Source organism: Aphidius gifuensis, linkage group LG3 (genome assembly GCF_014905175.1).
Source record: "Aphidius gifuensis isolate YNYX2018 linkage group LG3, ASM1490517v1, whole genome shotgun sequence".
NCBI lineage: Eukaryota > Metazoa > Arthropoda > Insecta > Hymenoptera > Braconidae > Aphidius > Aphidius gifuensis.
The window spans coordinates 22,457,228-22,474,460 of record NC_057790.1 but is presented as its reverse complement, the minus strand read 5'-3'; the positions used below and the strand labels follow the sequence as shown (position 1 = coordinate 22,474,460).

At 26.9% G+C, this 17,233-nt stretch overlaps 3 protein-coding genes across 4 annotated transcripts; all 3 read left to right on the top strand.

Annotated features, from left to right (window-relative positions):
* The first annotated feature begins 1,212 nt into the window (after nucleotides 1–1,212).
* On the top strand, nucleotides 1,213–2,812 carry LOC122852917 (serine/arginine-rich splicing factor 2). The gene is made up of 4 exons (XM_044153043.1): nucleotides 1,213–1,589; nucleotides 1,779–1,925; nucleotides 2,013–2,204; nucleotides 2,378–2,812. Exons 1-4 carry the CDS (start codon nucleotides 1,408–1,410, stop codon nucleotides 2,382–2,384), a joined length of 528 nt encoding a protein of 175 aa, XP_044008978.1. The 5' UTR covers nucleotides 1,213–1,407; the 3' UTR covers nucleotides 2,385–2,812.
* Nucleotides 2,379–7,090, top strand: LOC122852916 (protein misato). Of its 2 annotated transcripts, XM_044153042.1 has the most exons (7): nucleotides 2,379–2,480; nucleotides 3,596–4,171; nucleotides 4,453–5,121; nucleotides 5,215–5,295; nucleotides 5,378–5,827; nucleotides 5,901–6,702; nucleotides 6,783–7,090. In XM_044153042.1, the coding sequence occupies exons 3-7, from the start codon at nucleotides 5,044–5,046 to the stop codon at nucleotides 6,989–6,991; spliced, it is 1,620 nt and encodes a 539-aa protein (XP_044008977.1). In that variant the 5' UTR covers nucleotides 2,379–2,480; nucleotides 3,596–4,171; nucleotides 4,453–5,043; the 3' UTR covers nucleotides 6,992–7,090. The 2 variants fall into 2 exon arrangements, with proteins under 2 accessions (XP_044008977.1, XP_044008976.1); XM_044153041.1 differs by having other exon boundaries at nucleotides 3,596–5,121.
* A 696-nt stretch (nucleotides 7,091–7,786) lies between these two features.
* LOC122852915 (calcium and integrin-binding family member 3) lies at nucleotides 7,787–8,915 on the top strand. Its single transcript, XM_044153040.1, has 4 exons — nucleotides 7,787–7,914; nucleotides 7,978–8,098; nucleotides 8,164–8,332; nucleotides 8,698–8,915. The coding sequence occupies exons 1-4, from the start codon at nucleotides 7,829–7,831 to the stop codon at nucleotides 8,913–8,915; spliced, it is 594 nt and encodes a 197-aa protein (XP_044008975.1). The 5' UTR covers nucleotides 7,787–7,828.
* The last annotated feature ends 8,318 nt before the right edge of the window (nucleotides 8,916–17,233 follow it).

Below are 17,233 nucleotides of genomic sequence, written 5' to 3'. Positions count from 1 at the left end.
GATAATAATAATTATAAGTGAAAAAAAAAAAAATACTTAGGACATGTTTTGAGTCAGCAGCTGTTGAGATTATTCAAGGTTGTGTGTATCGTTATAAGTATTTTTGAATTGTTGAATAGTAATTAGGTATAAGTGACAAATAAAAAAAAAATTATTTTTACTTTGTCTATTGAAAAAAGTATATCGTCATTCATTAAAAACTATATAAAAAAATAAAAATTATTTTACTTTATTATTATTATCATTTGTGTGTGTGTGTGAGCGTGTTATTATTATAAATAATTTTTTTTTTTGTATAAAAAAATATATGTTAATTAGCAATTGAAAAATTCATCACATTTTTTTTTCTTTTTTTTTTTTACGACGCCATTGTCATAATGTTAATATATAAAAAAATTTCATTAATTGCCATGAAAAAGAAAAGTTTTTAAAAAAATAATAAATTGCGAAAAAATAATCCCTTCCATGATGATAATTTTAATTAATTTATGTTACAATTTATAAATACTAATTAGTGTTTTACAAAAAAAAAAAAAACTGTATTTCTCGTAAATTTTTTTTTTTTCTTTTTGTATATGATAGAAAATAATATTGTTAGACATTTTAAGCTATTTATTTGGCTCTTATGTGATTTGTTAAGAAAAAAAAAAATATATTATTTTTGAAATACGTATTTAACGAGAAATTGGTTAATAATTTTTTTTTTTTTTTTTTTAAACAAAGATTAATAAAGATAATAAAATTAAAAATAAAAAAAATTTATGAGTTTAAATAATTTATACCTGTTATAAAAACTAGTAAAAAGAAAAAAAAAAAAAATTATTGACGAGATATTTTAGTGTGATATAATAAGTCTTCATTAAAATTCTTCAAATTTCTAAATTTAATTATTTTTATCAATAAATTTTAAAGTTTCATATCTTGTTTTCAATTTTGTTTCAAAAATTTAATTTTTTTGGCTTGTTATCAAGCTTCCCAGGAAAAATTGCATCATATCTGCAGACAAGTATTTTAGTTTTTTTATTATATCGTAAAAACCATTGCCAATTCAAGATAAAAATAAAAAAAAAAAAAATAATTCATAACAAAAGGCTTTTTAAATTTAATTTCAAATATTTGCCGCGTTTTTTTTTTGACTCACGTTGTCACAATGGTGGCAAATGACGACACATCCGTTAAATGTATACATTACACTGATTCACACCAATTCGCACACATTTTGGTTTGTGTCGACGAGTGGGAGTGCCACAAGCGCGTCCAAGTTGGAATCATATATATCATTGACGCCATCTTGTTCTCTGTCAATTAAAATTGTTCTTGGTTTTACTCATTGCTGAGTAAAACGTTATTTAATATATATATTGTTAATTAAAATTAACCAAAATTTCACGTCAAAAGCGCGAGGAGATGAGCTATGGTCGTCCTCCTCCTCGTATTGATGGAATGGTGTCTCTTAAGGTTGATAATTTGACCTACAGAACAACACCAGAAGATCTACGTCGCGTGTTTGAACGTTGTGGCGAAGTTGGTGATATTTACATACCAAGAGATCGTTTTACACGTGAAAGTAGAGGTTTTGCATTTGTCAGGTATGTCATTTATTTATTATTATTATTGTTTAATCAAAGTACTTCATGCTCTCTCTCTATTTTTAACATTATTATTTTTCATGCCATTTACTCAGTATGGAATATGGATGTTACATTATGACGTCATATTGACTCCATTTTATTGATATGTATATTTCAATTTTAATGTTGCTTATTTATTCAAAATAGATTTTATGACAAACGTGATGCTGAAGATGCACTTGATGCAATGGATGGACGATTATTAGATGGAAGGGAACTCAGAGTTCAAATGGCTCGTTATGGAAGACCAACATCACCACATCGAAGTCGTGGAAGTCGTCGTCGTGGTGGAAGGTAAAAATATACATTTAAATTTTTGTGTATTTATTATTATTATTATTTATATTAATTCTTTGTTTTATTGATTTAAATAATTTTTAGATCTCGTAGTCGCAGTCGTGACCGCAGAAGATCACGTACAAGATCCCGTTCAAGATCACGTAGTCGTGATCGTGATCGTAAACGTTCTTATTCACGCAGTCGTTCACGTTCACGTTCAGATAGCAAAAGTTCACGTGGTAAATCACGTACACGCAGCAAGTCTGCAGAAAGACAGAGTCGCTCAAAGTCTAGGTAAATATTAACTCAATTATTTATCATTATTTTTTTTCCTTTTTTTTAGTTGATGATTTATTAAATATTCATTCATTCAGTTAAATGTCAACGAGCTTGTTGATATATTTTTTTTTTTTTTTTCATATTTTTGTTTATTTATTTATTTATTTATTATTCATTGGATTTTTCAGAGACTGAGGGACTTGACAATTGGTATGAGAGTACAACTCAATTGAGACGAACGTGCTGTGACACTATATTTTGTTGCGGATTCACAGAGTCAATTCGCAAAAGGTATATTCAATACTCTCCATACCTAAATCACAATTAAATTTAAGCACGTTCGTATTTATCGATCTTATATAAATAAATCTTAAATATATATTTAATTTTTTTTTTTTTTTTTCCACAATTAACCATATATTGACGCACGATCCGGTATTTTTGTTATTTTTTTTCTTTTTAAATACTGTTTTTTCAATTCAAATAATAAAATCCAAAAATTAACTGTAGTATTTACACATCATTGATTTTTTTATTTGCAACTATATGATAAAAAAAAAATTAATTACTTTGTTTTTTAGCTTTGTCGTGATTTTACTATCAATTGTAAATTGTTTTTATTTTATTTTTTTTATACGTGACAAGTTGATTCATCGCGAATCCAATAATTTCTTTAAATTGGATAAAGCAACATCTGTAATAAGTTAATTTAAAACTTTTGCATTTTTAATTTTTGTCTCAATAAATCACGTATTATAATAATGAATTAAATAATTTAAGAAAAATTTCAATGATAAATATTATTATTATAAATACATAAAAAATAAAAGAGAAAAAAAAAAAACATTTTAAAGATCGTTTAATTAACATGTCATATTAATTATTTGAAAGAATAATATTAATAATTAACAAAAGAGAAAAGAAATTAAAATAATTGTAGAATTTTTAAAATTATAGATGAATTTTTTTTTTTTTTTTTTAATTTCTTTAGAAGATAAGTTTGCCCTTTCTGTAACAAGCAATTTTCCAGGTTTATTTATGTACGTTTGCCATTTATAATAAAGTATGTACTGAGATACAAAATTCAAACGAACAAAAAAAAAATATTTATCAATCAATTTATAAATTGACCAAAAACACTGAAAAAAAAAATGACAAATTAAACTAGACATTCAGACAAATGAAAAAAAAAAAAAAAAAAAAAAAATCAATTAATTGTACGATTCTTCTTTACAAATTTACACTGACTAATTAAAAATACTTGAATTAAAACGAAAAAAAAAATTAGACTAAATTAATAATTAATTAACTCGTTAAAAAATAAACATAGAAAAAAAAAAAAAAAAATCTTATGGCTACAGCTAAGTTGTAGCACGAAACTAAGTTGTAATTTTATGGTGCCACAGGCGGTGGAAAGGAGTGGCGTGTCGAGTGTAGCCGATGATGATGATGGGGTAGCTGAGAGTAAGCTGTTGTCCGGAACTAGCGGGGATGTATGCTGTTTGCTGTTAACGAGATGCGGTTGTTGGTGGTCTGGTGAAAAGAGAGAAAAAAAAAAAAAAAAATTAGATAGATAGAATTGCTGTATCGCGAACGGATTTGCTGTGGGAATCTCGAGTCATAGGGGATCTCATTGTTTGGAGATCAGAGTTAGGAGAGTACAACAAGACTTAATGAATTGATGGCGTTTTAATTTGCTGACCCCTCTGATAATGAAGCCGGACACTTGAGTAGCTGATAAAGAACGTGCTCATCACCAGACACCTCGGTAGTGGCGGCGAATGTGGAATTTTAAAATTCAAAAAAAAAATATATTTATTACTGATGATTAATCAATACATCTATGTCATCAATTTATCATTATTATATTTTTTTTTCTTATTTAATTGATGATATACATGTAGCTGATTTTTCCAGTTGAACAATTTAAAAAAAAAAATTTTATCATCCATGAAAGCCGTATTGTCGTCACTCCGAAAACCGTGAGTCTCTATTTTCAAACAAACATAAAAAAAAAAAAAAAAAAAAAAAAGTATGTTCGGTTTATTGATTATAATTAGTTTTTTTTTTTACTTTTTTTTTTTTTTTTTGTATTCTTTTAATTATTTAAATTTTTATTTGATATTATTTATGTTTGTTATATAAACAATGGTTTTTATTTTTATTTATTTTTTCTTGATTTAATTTTTTTTCTAACGTCGATATCGATTGAAGTAGTTGGGTGGGAAAAATTAATTTGTGCATAATTAAATTTTTCTTTCAGTCAGTAATCACGTAAGTATGGATTGGTAATGACATCGTTGGATCAAAAATTCAATTTTTGTTTTTGTTCATTTACTTATGGAGGATTTTATAGAATAAAGAGAGAAAAATTTTAATAAAAAAAATATTATACAACTAATTTTATTATTGATTTATTTATTTTTTTGAATTATATCCTAAATTTATTATTAATTATTCATGTTAATTTTAAAATAATAAAATAGAATGAATTAATTTTCTATTTTTGGGCTTTGACTATTCAACGAGTCAAAAAAATGCTTTGAACAATCATCTGGTGATCAGGTTGTGCCTGACAAAATCTATTATTAATATTTTTATAAATAAATAAATTTGTAGATGACTTGCAAGTTGCAACACGATAAATTTAAATCAAGACGCCATTGCTGTCATTCAGGTGAGTAAACTGAACGACGAAAAATTTCCCATGTTGATAACAACAACGTAATTCCAATGTAACTAGAATAAAACTAAACTCTAAAGCTCAATTTATCTATCACACGTGAGTTGTCAATAAATAAATAAATCATTGCACAACAGTTAATAATAAATAATACTCCAATAAATATTAAAAATGTCAACAAGAGAAATAATTACTCTTCAATTTGGTCATTATGCTAATTTCGTTGGTGCACACTGGTGGAATTTACAGGTAAATTAATAAATAAAAAAATATAACCTAAGATTAATCATTGACACAACAAAAACGTGTAATTAATTTTTTTTATTTTGAATAATAAATTAGGAGGGAAATTTCTCTTATGATTCATCTAAACCATCTGAAATAAATCATGATGTTTTATATCGTGAAGGACAAAATCCAAAGGTACGTAAATTAAATGAATATAGTTTAAATTAATATATGAAAAAAATTAATTAGCACAACTGGATCGTATTTGTTGTTTTAGAGAGAAGTTACATTTACACCTCGATTATTGTCAGTTGATTTAAAAGGATCACTTGGTTACTTGAGTGAACATGGTAATCTTTATGAGGATGATTCTCCATCAGATCCAGATTCAATGTGTCTATGGAATTCAGATAATATTGAAATAACTAAAGAAGAAAAATTACCAAAAGCACCATTCATTCAAAGCCTAGAAGACAATGCAACAAATAATGAAAAAGTTGAATTTGAATTTGAAGATGAAGTTGATAGTTGGGTTGATTATGTAGTTCCAAGATTTCATCCAAGAACAATTAACATTGTCAAAGAATATAAACACAATGATAATGATAAAAAATTTGATATATATAATTATGGTAAAAATTTATGGCAAACTGAAAAATTTCAAGATGATTTTTCTGATAAAATTCGTGCTTATGCTGAAGAATGTGATTTGATGCAAGGTTTTCAGGTAAAAATTAAAATATAATTAATTAATTTAAATTGAATTGAATAATAAAATTTATTATTTAAATTAATAACAGGTTTTAATGGATTGTACTGATGGATTTGGTGGTCTTGGATCTTCTTGTATTGAACATCTTAATGATGAATATGGAAAAAGTATATTAACGTTTCCATTGATTGATTCAACAATAAATGAACCATCAATAAATGATTTAATAAAATCATTAAATATTGCTCTTTCTTGGCAAAAAATTGGTGAATGTTCATCAATATATAGTCCATTGTGTTGCAGTGAAGAAGGCTGGTCACCAAAAACACCTCGTAAATTTGAAAATATATCATATAATCAAAATTCAAAGTATCATACATCAGCAATATTGGCAACTGCATTGGATACATTGTCAATAAGATATAGACATAAAAGTTATCCTAGTTCAGCATTATCTGATTTATGTGCTGATATGAATAAACAAGGTAGAAAAGCAGCAGCAATGAGTTTATCATTACCATTTCCAATGACTGCTAAAAAAGATTTAATTGATATACTTGATGATATGGAAACTTCATTGTGGACAAGTTTAACACCAAATTGTGAAATAAGTGGTGAAAGAAATATGCAAAGTTTTTCATTGAGAGGTATACCTGAGGATAGATTAAAAAGACCAATGATTGATGCAAGAAAACAAATGGGTAAACCAGCATACAGTTGTAAAACTGTACATGAAATGATGACAATGTATTTGGCTTATTCTTGTCATGCTTCTGCTACGTACTTGACAAATACAACACAACCATTAAAAATTGATACACCTTATCCAAAAATATTTAAAAATAATTTACATGAAAATGGTGATGTTGCTGATTGGCCAGTTGGTGAAAGTAAATATACAAAAATATTTAAAATCATTTTTATATTCTTTATCTATTTATTTATTGATTTATTTATTATTTTTTTTTAGCTGTTAAAACAATTCCTGTTATGGCTGGACTTCACAGTACCAGTGAAATGTCAAAAATGTTTGAATCACTTCATGATCGTGTATCAAAAATTAAAAATATAAAAAAATTTCATGCTTTTGGAGATGCTGGATTGGAACAAGATGACTTGGCTGAATGTCTCAATCATCTTCTTGATACCAAGGAATCATTTGAAGAAAATTACGTCTAATTATTTAAAATTTTTTTTATATCAATTTTTCTACTCATAAAAAAAAAGTCAATAGTTATGTATTTTGTTGAATAAAAAAAAAGGTAAATTTTGAATTAATTATTACTTGATAATTTCATTTCTGACTAAAGATAATTTAAATAAATTAAAAAATGAAAAAAAAATAAAGCAACATTGAAAATTACACTCTAAAAAGATTGCTTGATTTGTGTAATTGGTAATATGCGTGTTTGGAATATCATCTAAATGCCTGACATGAGCTGAATGTCTACTGTACGTGGGTGCGAACAGGTGTGGTTTTAGCCACGCGAACGCTTCGGGGTCGTTTTATTTGTTTATTTTTTATATTCGTTCAAATTTTATAACCAATTTTTTATTTTGTATATACTCTGACATAAGAACCAATAAGAATATCAAAAAAAAGAGAACAACAAGCTATCCCATCATCATCATCTTGCCTGCTCCAATTTTCATCTCTCAAATTACATAATGTATAATATTTTAAATTATTACGTATTTTTTTTTTTTTGGTTTAAACATGCCTTGTTTTGTGGTACAATACAATTGGATAAAGATGAAATGATAAACAAAGTTCTAGATAATAAAAAAAGAAAATAATAAATAGACATCGCGTTTCACTTATTAATTCAGTTAAGTCAGGCAAATATACAAATGTTGGTGGATGTTGTTGATGGGAGCGCCCTGGCACACCCCCAGTTATTAGTAACTATTTTGTATTGAACATCAGGGTCGTCTGTCTGTGGGTACTTTGAATTTCAGTAGTATATTGTTAACAGTTCATCAGACAAATTCACAATATCCAGTTGATATTTAATAATGGGAAATAAAGTGACAACATTTTCAGATGAACAACTTGATAATTATCAAGATTGTACATTTTTTACAAGAAAAGAAATTCTCAGGTAATTAATTGATGCAATTTTTTTCTAATTAAAATAATATTAATTAGTTTTTATTTTTTGTAGAATTTTTAAAAGATTTCGAGAAATCGGTGATCCAGGATTTGTACCAAAAACAATGACTTCAATTGATGCTGCAAAGTTACGTTTGCCATTTTCATGTCTTGAAAAAATACCAGAATTAAAGGTAATAATAAAAAAATAAATGATAAATTATTAAAATGAAATTTAAATATTTGATTTATAAATTAGGAAAATCCATTTAGAGAAAGAATATATGCTGTTTTTTGTCGGCAAAATAATCATCAAGAAAATTTACGAGATGAGGGTATTTGCTTCGAGGAATTTTTGGAGATGATGTCCGTATTTTCTGAACAAGCGCCTCGTGATCTTAAAGTTTTTTATGCCTTTAAGATTTATGGTAAGAAGTAATCATATAAATGAATAATAATAAAAACTTTTTTTTCTCTTTTTTTAACATCATTCAAATCTTAAACAACATAAAAATATTTCAAATGGAAAAAAAAATAAAGCAAGAGTTAATTTTTTGGGTCACTGTGAAGACCAAAAATCAAGACAAGACCCAAGTCAATTATTAATTTTCTGCATCCGCATTTGAACATACGAGTAGGTGTATTTTACACTTACACAAATATACTCTCACTCTTTTGCGGATAATGATAATGACACCGTTACAAATTGCTCTCTACCTTTTTCAAAAAAAATTATATACATCTATGTTTCGCAAAATAAAAAAAAGAGTTATTATTTTATTTTTTCATAAAGATTTTGATGGTGATGGAGTCGTGGGTATTGCTGACCTGGAGCAAACATGCCGTCAAATTGTTCAAGATGGTTTAACAACTGATGAAATATCAACAATATGTAAAAAAGTACTTGATGAAAGTGACATTGATGGTGATGGTGCATTATCATATATTGAATTTGAACATGTTGTTACAAGGGCATCTGATTTTTTATCAACATTTCATATGAGAATTTAAATTAATATTTAAATTTATCTCATATTTGTTTTTTAAATATTAATTACAGTTGAAATTACAAAAGTTTAATGTTTTTTTTCTTTCAAATTTTAAATGAGAAGAGTACTGATATTAAAAAAAAAACAAAGTGGAAAAATTAAAAGAAAAATGTCTTATTCAAAGCTGAATGGGCATAAATTTTAATAGTGTTATTTTTTTATTTTTATTTTTGACTTCTCATAACAGATGCTAATTTATCCTTCACTTAGTTTCAACGAGTTTCAAATTGGTAATATACAAGTATGTGTTTTCATTTTTTTCTTACATGTTATACAATAATATCCGGAATGAAAAAAAAAACGAATAAAACCTTAAACTACAAAATGCCATTGGTAAATTGATGGAAAAAATTAAATCAATATATTTTTTATTGATAAAAAAAAAAAGGGTATAAAGTTGTGTGTTAATCATGTTTTTTTTTTTGTGGTTTTTATAGCTGAAAAGCCGGTAAAAATTGGAGATACCACCTTGTTCTACAAAGACAGGACAGTTTAAGTATTTTCTCTCGTTTGGATTTCAATGCCCGCGGTAACTAACCGAGTCTCGAAACCAAGGCCATCCGGTCACTTCAGAGAGTTGGCGTCGCCGACACCGCCGTTCACGTTTTATCCACCCTCAGGGCACACTCTTCCCAGGCGGCCCCGTCGTTCTTCAAACTATACCAACTTATCCGCCCCTCTTTTTTTTTTTTTTCATCTTCTTCAGACGATATACACTCTTGGGTCCATGTAATTTTATTTTATTTTTTTTTTCCTTCATCTTATGCTCTTTTTTGCTACATTTTTTCATTTTTTTTTTATCTCTTTTTGTTCCACAAGTTAATATATACATACTCTTCGTTTGCTGCTTCATCATATTTAAAAAAATAAATATTATATTTGTAAAAATAAATAAATAAACTCTATCACACCTTTGGATAAAAAAATATATATAAATTAAATGAATAAAAAAAAATGTGTTTTTAAAATATTCAGTATATATCTCAAGTCACTGGGCAACGCTGGGAAGAGAAATGAAAAGATGGACAAGGGTCACAGAGCAAGAGAAGGGGATGAACAAAAGATAATAAAAAAAAAAAAAAAAGATAAAAAGTAAAAATCAAGGTATAAAAGTAATGAGGTGGAGGAGGAAGGCGTATTTTTCTTTTTTACTGAGGTAAGTTTTACGATGAAGCGTGGGCGACTGAACCGGATTTTTCTCAAACTTATAATTCTCGAGGTTGATCATGAAACTTCCACAGGCATGTTCTTGATATAATGCTTGTCCAGGACACTGAGAATATATTGAACAATCATATGAAGGCACGAGCCATAATTTTCCTTGAAAATAAATACCTTCAACGACTTGCAACTTGTATTATATTATTACGACTATATACTCCAAGTAGTACTAGTCTAATTTTCGTCAGACAATTTTTTTTTGCAACATATAAACTCTTTATTGCCTTTTTTTTTTTTTATTATAATCTTCATCACAATATATTTCGTTGAATATAAAAAATTAATTTCAATAATCGTGATGAATAAAAATAAATTATGGAAAAAAAAAAAAGAATCTTTCAAAAGGTGTGTTCAACGATCATTCGATAAAATTTAAATGTTAAAAAAAAAATATAATATACATTGAGGGTAAAAAAAAATACAGGGGAGGTTGTAGAAAATAAAAATAAGAAAATGAAAAAATAAACTTGACTTATGATAATGTGAATAAAATTAAAATAAAAAAATAAATAATTATGTTAAACATCAAGAAATGAAAATAAAAATAAGTATCTATAAGATTGGCATGGGTACGAGGTTCAAGGATAAATTTAAGTCGGTCCAACAAGCGACAAATAAAAGTCGAAATAAATTGCTTGTATAGGTATATATATATATATATATTGGCGTTTATATTTCAAGTTGGGACTTGTGTGTACGCCAGCAAGAATAAAAAAAATTTATAATAAAAAAAAAAAATATATAAAATAAAGAGAAAAAAGTCGAGTGAGGAAGGGTACATATATATACAACAGCATCAGCATCGGGTGAGTCGGTTGGTCGACGGAATGTGGCTTGACCAGCAATCTCTCCTTCTCTTCATCATCATCATCATCTTCTTCTTCTGCTTCTCCCAACTTTACACTGGGCCCCAAGCTGCCTCCATCTCATGGCGTTGTATGGGTCCATTTCAACGAGTGGCGAGACTGTGGGGCCAAACTAGCAAATCTTGTTGTTCGGACCCTAATGGGACTTTATTGGGGTGCTGGAATATTCTTGTACTTTTAATATTTCCAACATCACACAGTACCTGAATTTTGTAAACGTATTGATATTTTTTTTAGCCCCCTTTATTATCCGTCCCCCTTTATTCTCTTCTCTTTTTTTTTTTTTAAATGATTTTTTACCACTGAAAAATACTCATTACAAAATGTAATTTTAAATATTTTGTCATCTTGCATAATTTTTTCAATATATATTCATTTTTTTTATCCCCAATGGTATATTATTATATGATTTTATATTAATAAATTATAATAAAACGTTTATTTACTTGGTAATTTAAAAACAAAAAAAATGTTTAAATATACTGGTGTAAATTATAATTTATATTTATTTTTATGAATGTTTTTTTTTTTTTGTCCAATTAAATGCTATTCATCTCAATTACTTAATTTTATTATAAATGTAGCAATCATCAAATGCATTGTAAAACAAACAGTGAGATAAAACAAAAAAAAATAATAATATATGCGTACTTAAATAATGTAATCAAATTGATTTTTTAAGTCTTGATTAACTTCATGAATAATTGAAATAATTGTAACGGTTATTTTTTTCAAATTTCAAACACATAAAATTCCAGTTCAAATTTAAAATGAAAAAAACTAATCTTTATACAAGCATAATTATAAAAAATAAAAAAAAAAAGTTGTTATATTCTGCGCTGGTGATATTTCAAGGTCAAGATTGGCGCGTCGATTCTCCGGCTGACCCCAGTAAGTTTGTAAAGTCGAGGCCGGATTCTCTCTTTACTCAACTTGCATGAGAGCAAAGACTTCGTTCCATTCTCCCACTGATTTTTCGTTTTTTTTTTTTTTTCAAAATTTTATTATTATTATTATTACTATTATGATTGTTATTATTTATTTATATATATGTTTTTTTTTTTATCATCACACACAATGTTGAAATTTCAAGTTGCCTCGAGGATTGTTGTACCTCTTGTACACGTTTACATATACACATCCCCCTTTTTAACCCCCTCATTTCACAGAGTATCGTCTTGCAAAGAAAGGCTAAGTTTAAAACTTGCATACAAGAGAAGAGAGAAGTAAAAAACGAAGGTATATATCTTTAATCGCATGCGCGATCGTGCAGGCACCGTATATGTAGTTTATTATAATGCCCAAGCTATTTTCTTTTTTTTTTTCTTTCTGTAATTTTTTTTTTCCTTTTTTTCGCTTCATCTGATGCTTTTCTTTCTCCGGTTGTGTGTCTTCTCCACGTGTACATCTTTTCTTAACTCTTTTTTTTTTTAATGCTCTGCACTAACGAAAGATTCAACCGTATAAAATATATATACAGCAACATCCAATCATACTGCGAGATTCAAATGTTGATTTGCTTTATTTTTAACGTGATCGAAAAATACATAGACAATTATTTTATCTATGTCGTGCAAAGGGCAAAATAATGATTTGTTTTTTTGCTATTTGTATTGAAATTAATTTAGATATATAATTATTAAATGTATATCTTGATATTTTATCTCATCTTGATTGTTTTATTTATCATTTATTCATATCAGCCTCCGGCAAATTTCATTATTGTGGAATATAAAAAATAAAAATAAATATATACATCTTCTCCTGTACATAAAAATGAATTGAGATAATAATATTTCTATTTTTCTCGATTAAATTTTCATATTCAGAGATCTATTTTCCGTAAGATTAATCATGATTTTTGCTTTTAATTTTTAATAGAAATAGTAGAGTGAAATCGATAGAAAAAAAAAAGGGGAATAATAGTTCATTTCGATATATGAAGTAAGTAAAGCAGAAGCAAGTTTGCCGACTGCAAAGACGAAGAAGAGGGTTTCAAATAAGGGGGATAAATGAAGAAAAAAAAAAAAGATCTCTTCTCGCAATTCTCTCCCCTTCTTGAAAGATCCAAGCCAGCCTCTGTCGATCTGCATAACCGGTATTACAGACTCTATAGTCATGCGAAATAAAATCTTTAGCTTGGCTTTCTTCGTGGTCATCATGGCGAGCATTAAACACACCTTTATATACATGTATATATATTTATATATTATATGAATGTGTGGGAAGCATTACTGTAGCAAAATAAGTTAACTGCCATTTGGTATCACGTGAAATAATACATTTTTTTTTTCGTTTTTTTTTTTACCTTTTTTTTTCTTTATCCTTTCATTATTTTTTTATTTTTTATTGTGGGATAATATTCTTTGGGGATATATGAAGGATAGAATGAACGACCATGATCGAAAAAGACGCGGAAACTTGGCAATGTTGCTGAAGACATGTATTAAATATAGTGTAGGATTTAAAAAAAAATAAAAACAGAAAAATTGATGACATCATACTGTGTCTTGAGAATTAAATTGATATTAAATTTTATTTAACATTGAAATATAAAGTTTAATGCCATTGAAAATAATTACAAGGTGTGAAGTATTTATCAATATTTAATTTTTATTATAAAAAAAATTAATTATAATGATGGAAAATTTTACTATTATAACCACAGTAACTGTTTGCATTTTGCGTCAATTTAACTTGTTTAAAATTTTTTTTTTTTAAAGTAGTTTCAGGAAGTATCGCGTCATGGACATTGACTGGTTTTTTTTTTTTTTAATTTTATTACTTTTCAAAGGTGATATTATAAGAGACAAAAAGATCTTTGTTAAATTTATTTCAAGTTGGAATTTTTAATATAATTTTGTATGTCGAATTTAAAAATAAAAAAAAAATAAATAATTTTGGAGTAAATTATTTATTTTTTTGTGGATTTTTAGCTGAATAAATTTACATTTTTATATTTTTTTTTTTTTTTTTGCAAATATATTATGCTTGATGCAGTTTAGAGGATGATGATGATAATAATAATATTTTTGATTTTATATCTAGTCTCGCGTGGAGATTTCAATACCTGATTTTTTGCAACCGCAATGTGTCTGACTTTTGATCGTTTAATATACAGATATAAATTCAAATACATGAATCATGAGAAAATAAATAATTACTTTAATGATTTAAAAACTCATCATGATATTTATGCTAATAATGTTGGTTGGCTTTAATGAGTAACGAAATAAGATGAGAAGAAATATGTGTTTTTTTTTACTCCGTTTTTTTTTTTTTTTTTCAACATAAACGAAATAGTAAATACTTGTTTAATTTTATGACAAGAGACCAGTAAAAAGATGAAAGAATAAGGTGGCTGTGGAGCTCAAATAGAAATATATATTTTATTATTTTTTTTTATATTCTCTCTGTATACCTGAGAGGATGAAACTCATCATTTTGGAGGGTTGGAAGATACAGTTCTTTGTAATAATGGTAGAGTAAAAAAAAAAAAAAAATAAAAGATTTACTAATGGTTGCCCTGATGGTTCCCTGAGATCGAAATATAAAAATATATATGTCGAAAAATTTAAAATTATGTCTACCTGCGCGTAAATGAAAAGAAAAAATATATTTAAAATTTTTATTGTATATTATTTCACCAAAGTTATGCTTTACAAGTTACAAGAGTTGAGCATATATTTGTTGATGATTAAAAAAAAATATTTAAAATATTTGTTGTTAAAAGAATTGAGAAATAAAAAAACCAACAAAAATAGGGTTAAAAATAATAGAATGAAAAAAAAAAAGAGAATTAAAATATATTTTTTGAAGTATCAAATGACCGCTTCTGAATCCCACCTGACCAAAGGGGACCTGCATCATGGGCATCAATCTACTGTCTCAACTCAAAATACTTTATTATACACACACATACATACATTTTAGAATAAGAGAAAAAGGGTGGTCGGCATTTGCTCAACAAGAAAACATTAAAGCGTCTGGATATATATTTTGAGATTTTATTTGAAACTGCAACACAATATAAAAAAAAATAAAAATATATATAACCAGTGAACCCCTCAACTTGCCACCAACTTTTCAACCGAAATAAATAAAATAAAATCCACGTGTGCTCCGCTCTTTTACATTATTATTTTTTTATTTCGAAAAAAAAAAAAGAAGGATTTCTCTCGCTTATTTTTTCTTCTTTTATACTAGCCACATCCCTCTTCGATAGGCTTCCCAAGGATTAGGGTGCATGTGGATTTTTTTTTTTTTAATTTTATTTTTTTTCTCTCTTATATACCTAGCCACCATGAAGCTTGGTTTTTCATTTAAACATGGACCCTGGGCAGGTGCGAAACGATTTCTATAGTTACTGCTTGGTAACGGCCCTCTCTCATCCAAATAAATTTTTGCCAAACAAACGTTATAACCGTCGTGGATACCTGCGGATATATCTTATTCTTTGGAGTTTCAACGTTCGCTCCATTTTGTTGTTGTTATTATTATCATCATCATCATCATCGTCATGATTTTTTTTTTCTCTCGAATATTCCATTGCTATATAAAATTATTTTTTTTATTTTATATGTTGTATACCATTTCAACCATTGGAATGTCGTATTTTTATTATTTTTTTTTTTCATCATCATCACGGTATTGTTTCTTTTTGGGATATTCATCTTATTTTATTTATATATATCCAAAAATAATATATTGACAGTAATCAAATTAAGTTTAAAAAATATTCTGTAAATATATTTATTATTTTTACATGATGTAAAATTTTACGAGCTTGAAAATACAAATATTAAAATCTCATTTTGTTTGTGCAGTAAAAATAAAATATGTGTGTATATATACTTTGACTTGAAGTGTATATTCAATTGATTTACGAGTATTAACTATGGAGTTGATTATTTGATTTTAAATATTAATGTATTGAAAAGTTGAAAAAAATTTGAAATAACAAGTAGGAAATGAGTTGCAAGGACGTGAAATATCCGGCGGACGTTGAAGGGCAATGAATGATGATGGTCAAGGTTCTATTAGAAATATTTGAATTTGCAATTCGTATTATCTTTTGTCGAAAAAAAAACTAAGTAAAAACAGGTGTTTTATTATTCTACCTGTCTTCATGTGAATTTTTTTACCAGGAAGTAATATTATCAATTGTAAACTAAACTTTCTACGTGTATAATTACAAAAGACATAATACAACTTCCAAGAATGAAAATGAAAAAAATAAAAAGACCTCCTGCAATTGGGGGATTTATTTAAGCTTATATATTTGCCAAAAAAGAAAAGCCAGATTTTCACTATTTCAAAGAACCAAAAAGGTTTTCAGGTAGTAAAATCTAATCGCTTTTAAAAACTACCTGAAACAACGAGACAGGTATATTATGTATACCCAAAGATTTATAATAATAATACAAAATTTAAATAAATAAAATTAGTTTTTATTATTTATATAAATTTGTGAAAATTTTCATAACAATAACATAAATAAATAAATAATTTTTCAAGATAAATATTCTCATGAAAAATAAATTATTATAATGTGGAAAAAAATCATCAAAATTATATATTTTTCAATACACGTGTAAAACCGGATGCTTAAACAAAAAAAAAATTATAATTTGTTAAATTTATTCACTTTTATTCAATCATAAAAATATTTTTCTTCAAAAATAGATAATCAAATTAAATTTCAAGCAATAAGCATAGAAGCTAGAGTTATAAAATAAAAATAAACAAAGCTTCTCGTGAAATAGTGGCAATTTTGTGTTGAAAAGAGAGTAAGATAAGGGCGGCAAAATAAATATATGAAAAAAATAAAAATAATAAAACGGTTGGTAAGAATTTTTGAAGGTTTGGGTCATTGGTTACTGGTTTTAAAATGACCCACACATACATATTTCACCTATGCATATATGAAATAATCTAAAGATTCAAAACCCATACAAATACAGTCTATGGGAATCATCGTTACGGCTTCAAAAGTATATACAGTCTGTTGGAATGCCTTCCTTTTTCAAATCTCGTTTTTTTTTTTTTTTTTTTTTTAATTTGTGTCTCAGTGTATACCTGGCGGGTCTTACTCAGCCTCCACGCACGTACAATCCCGTCTCGCGTCGTCCAGCCCAAAAAAAAAAAAAAAAATTAAAAAAAGGTATGGGGAGAGGTAAAGTTGGTTGTCGCG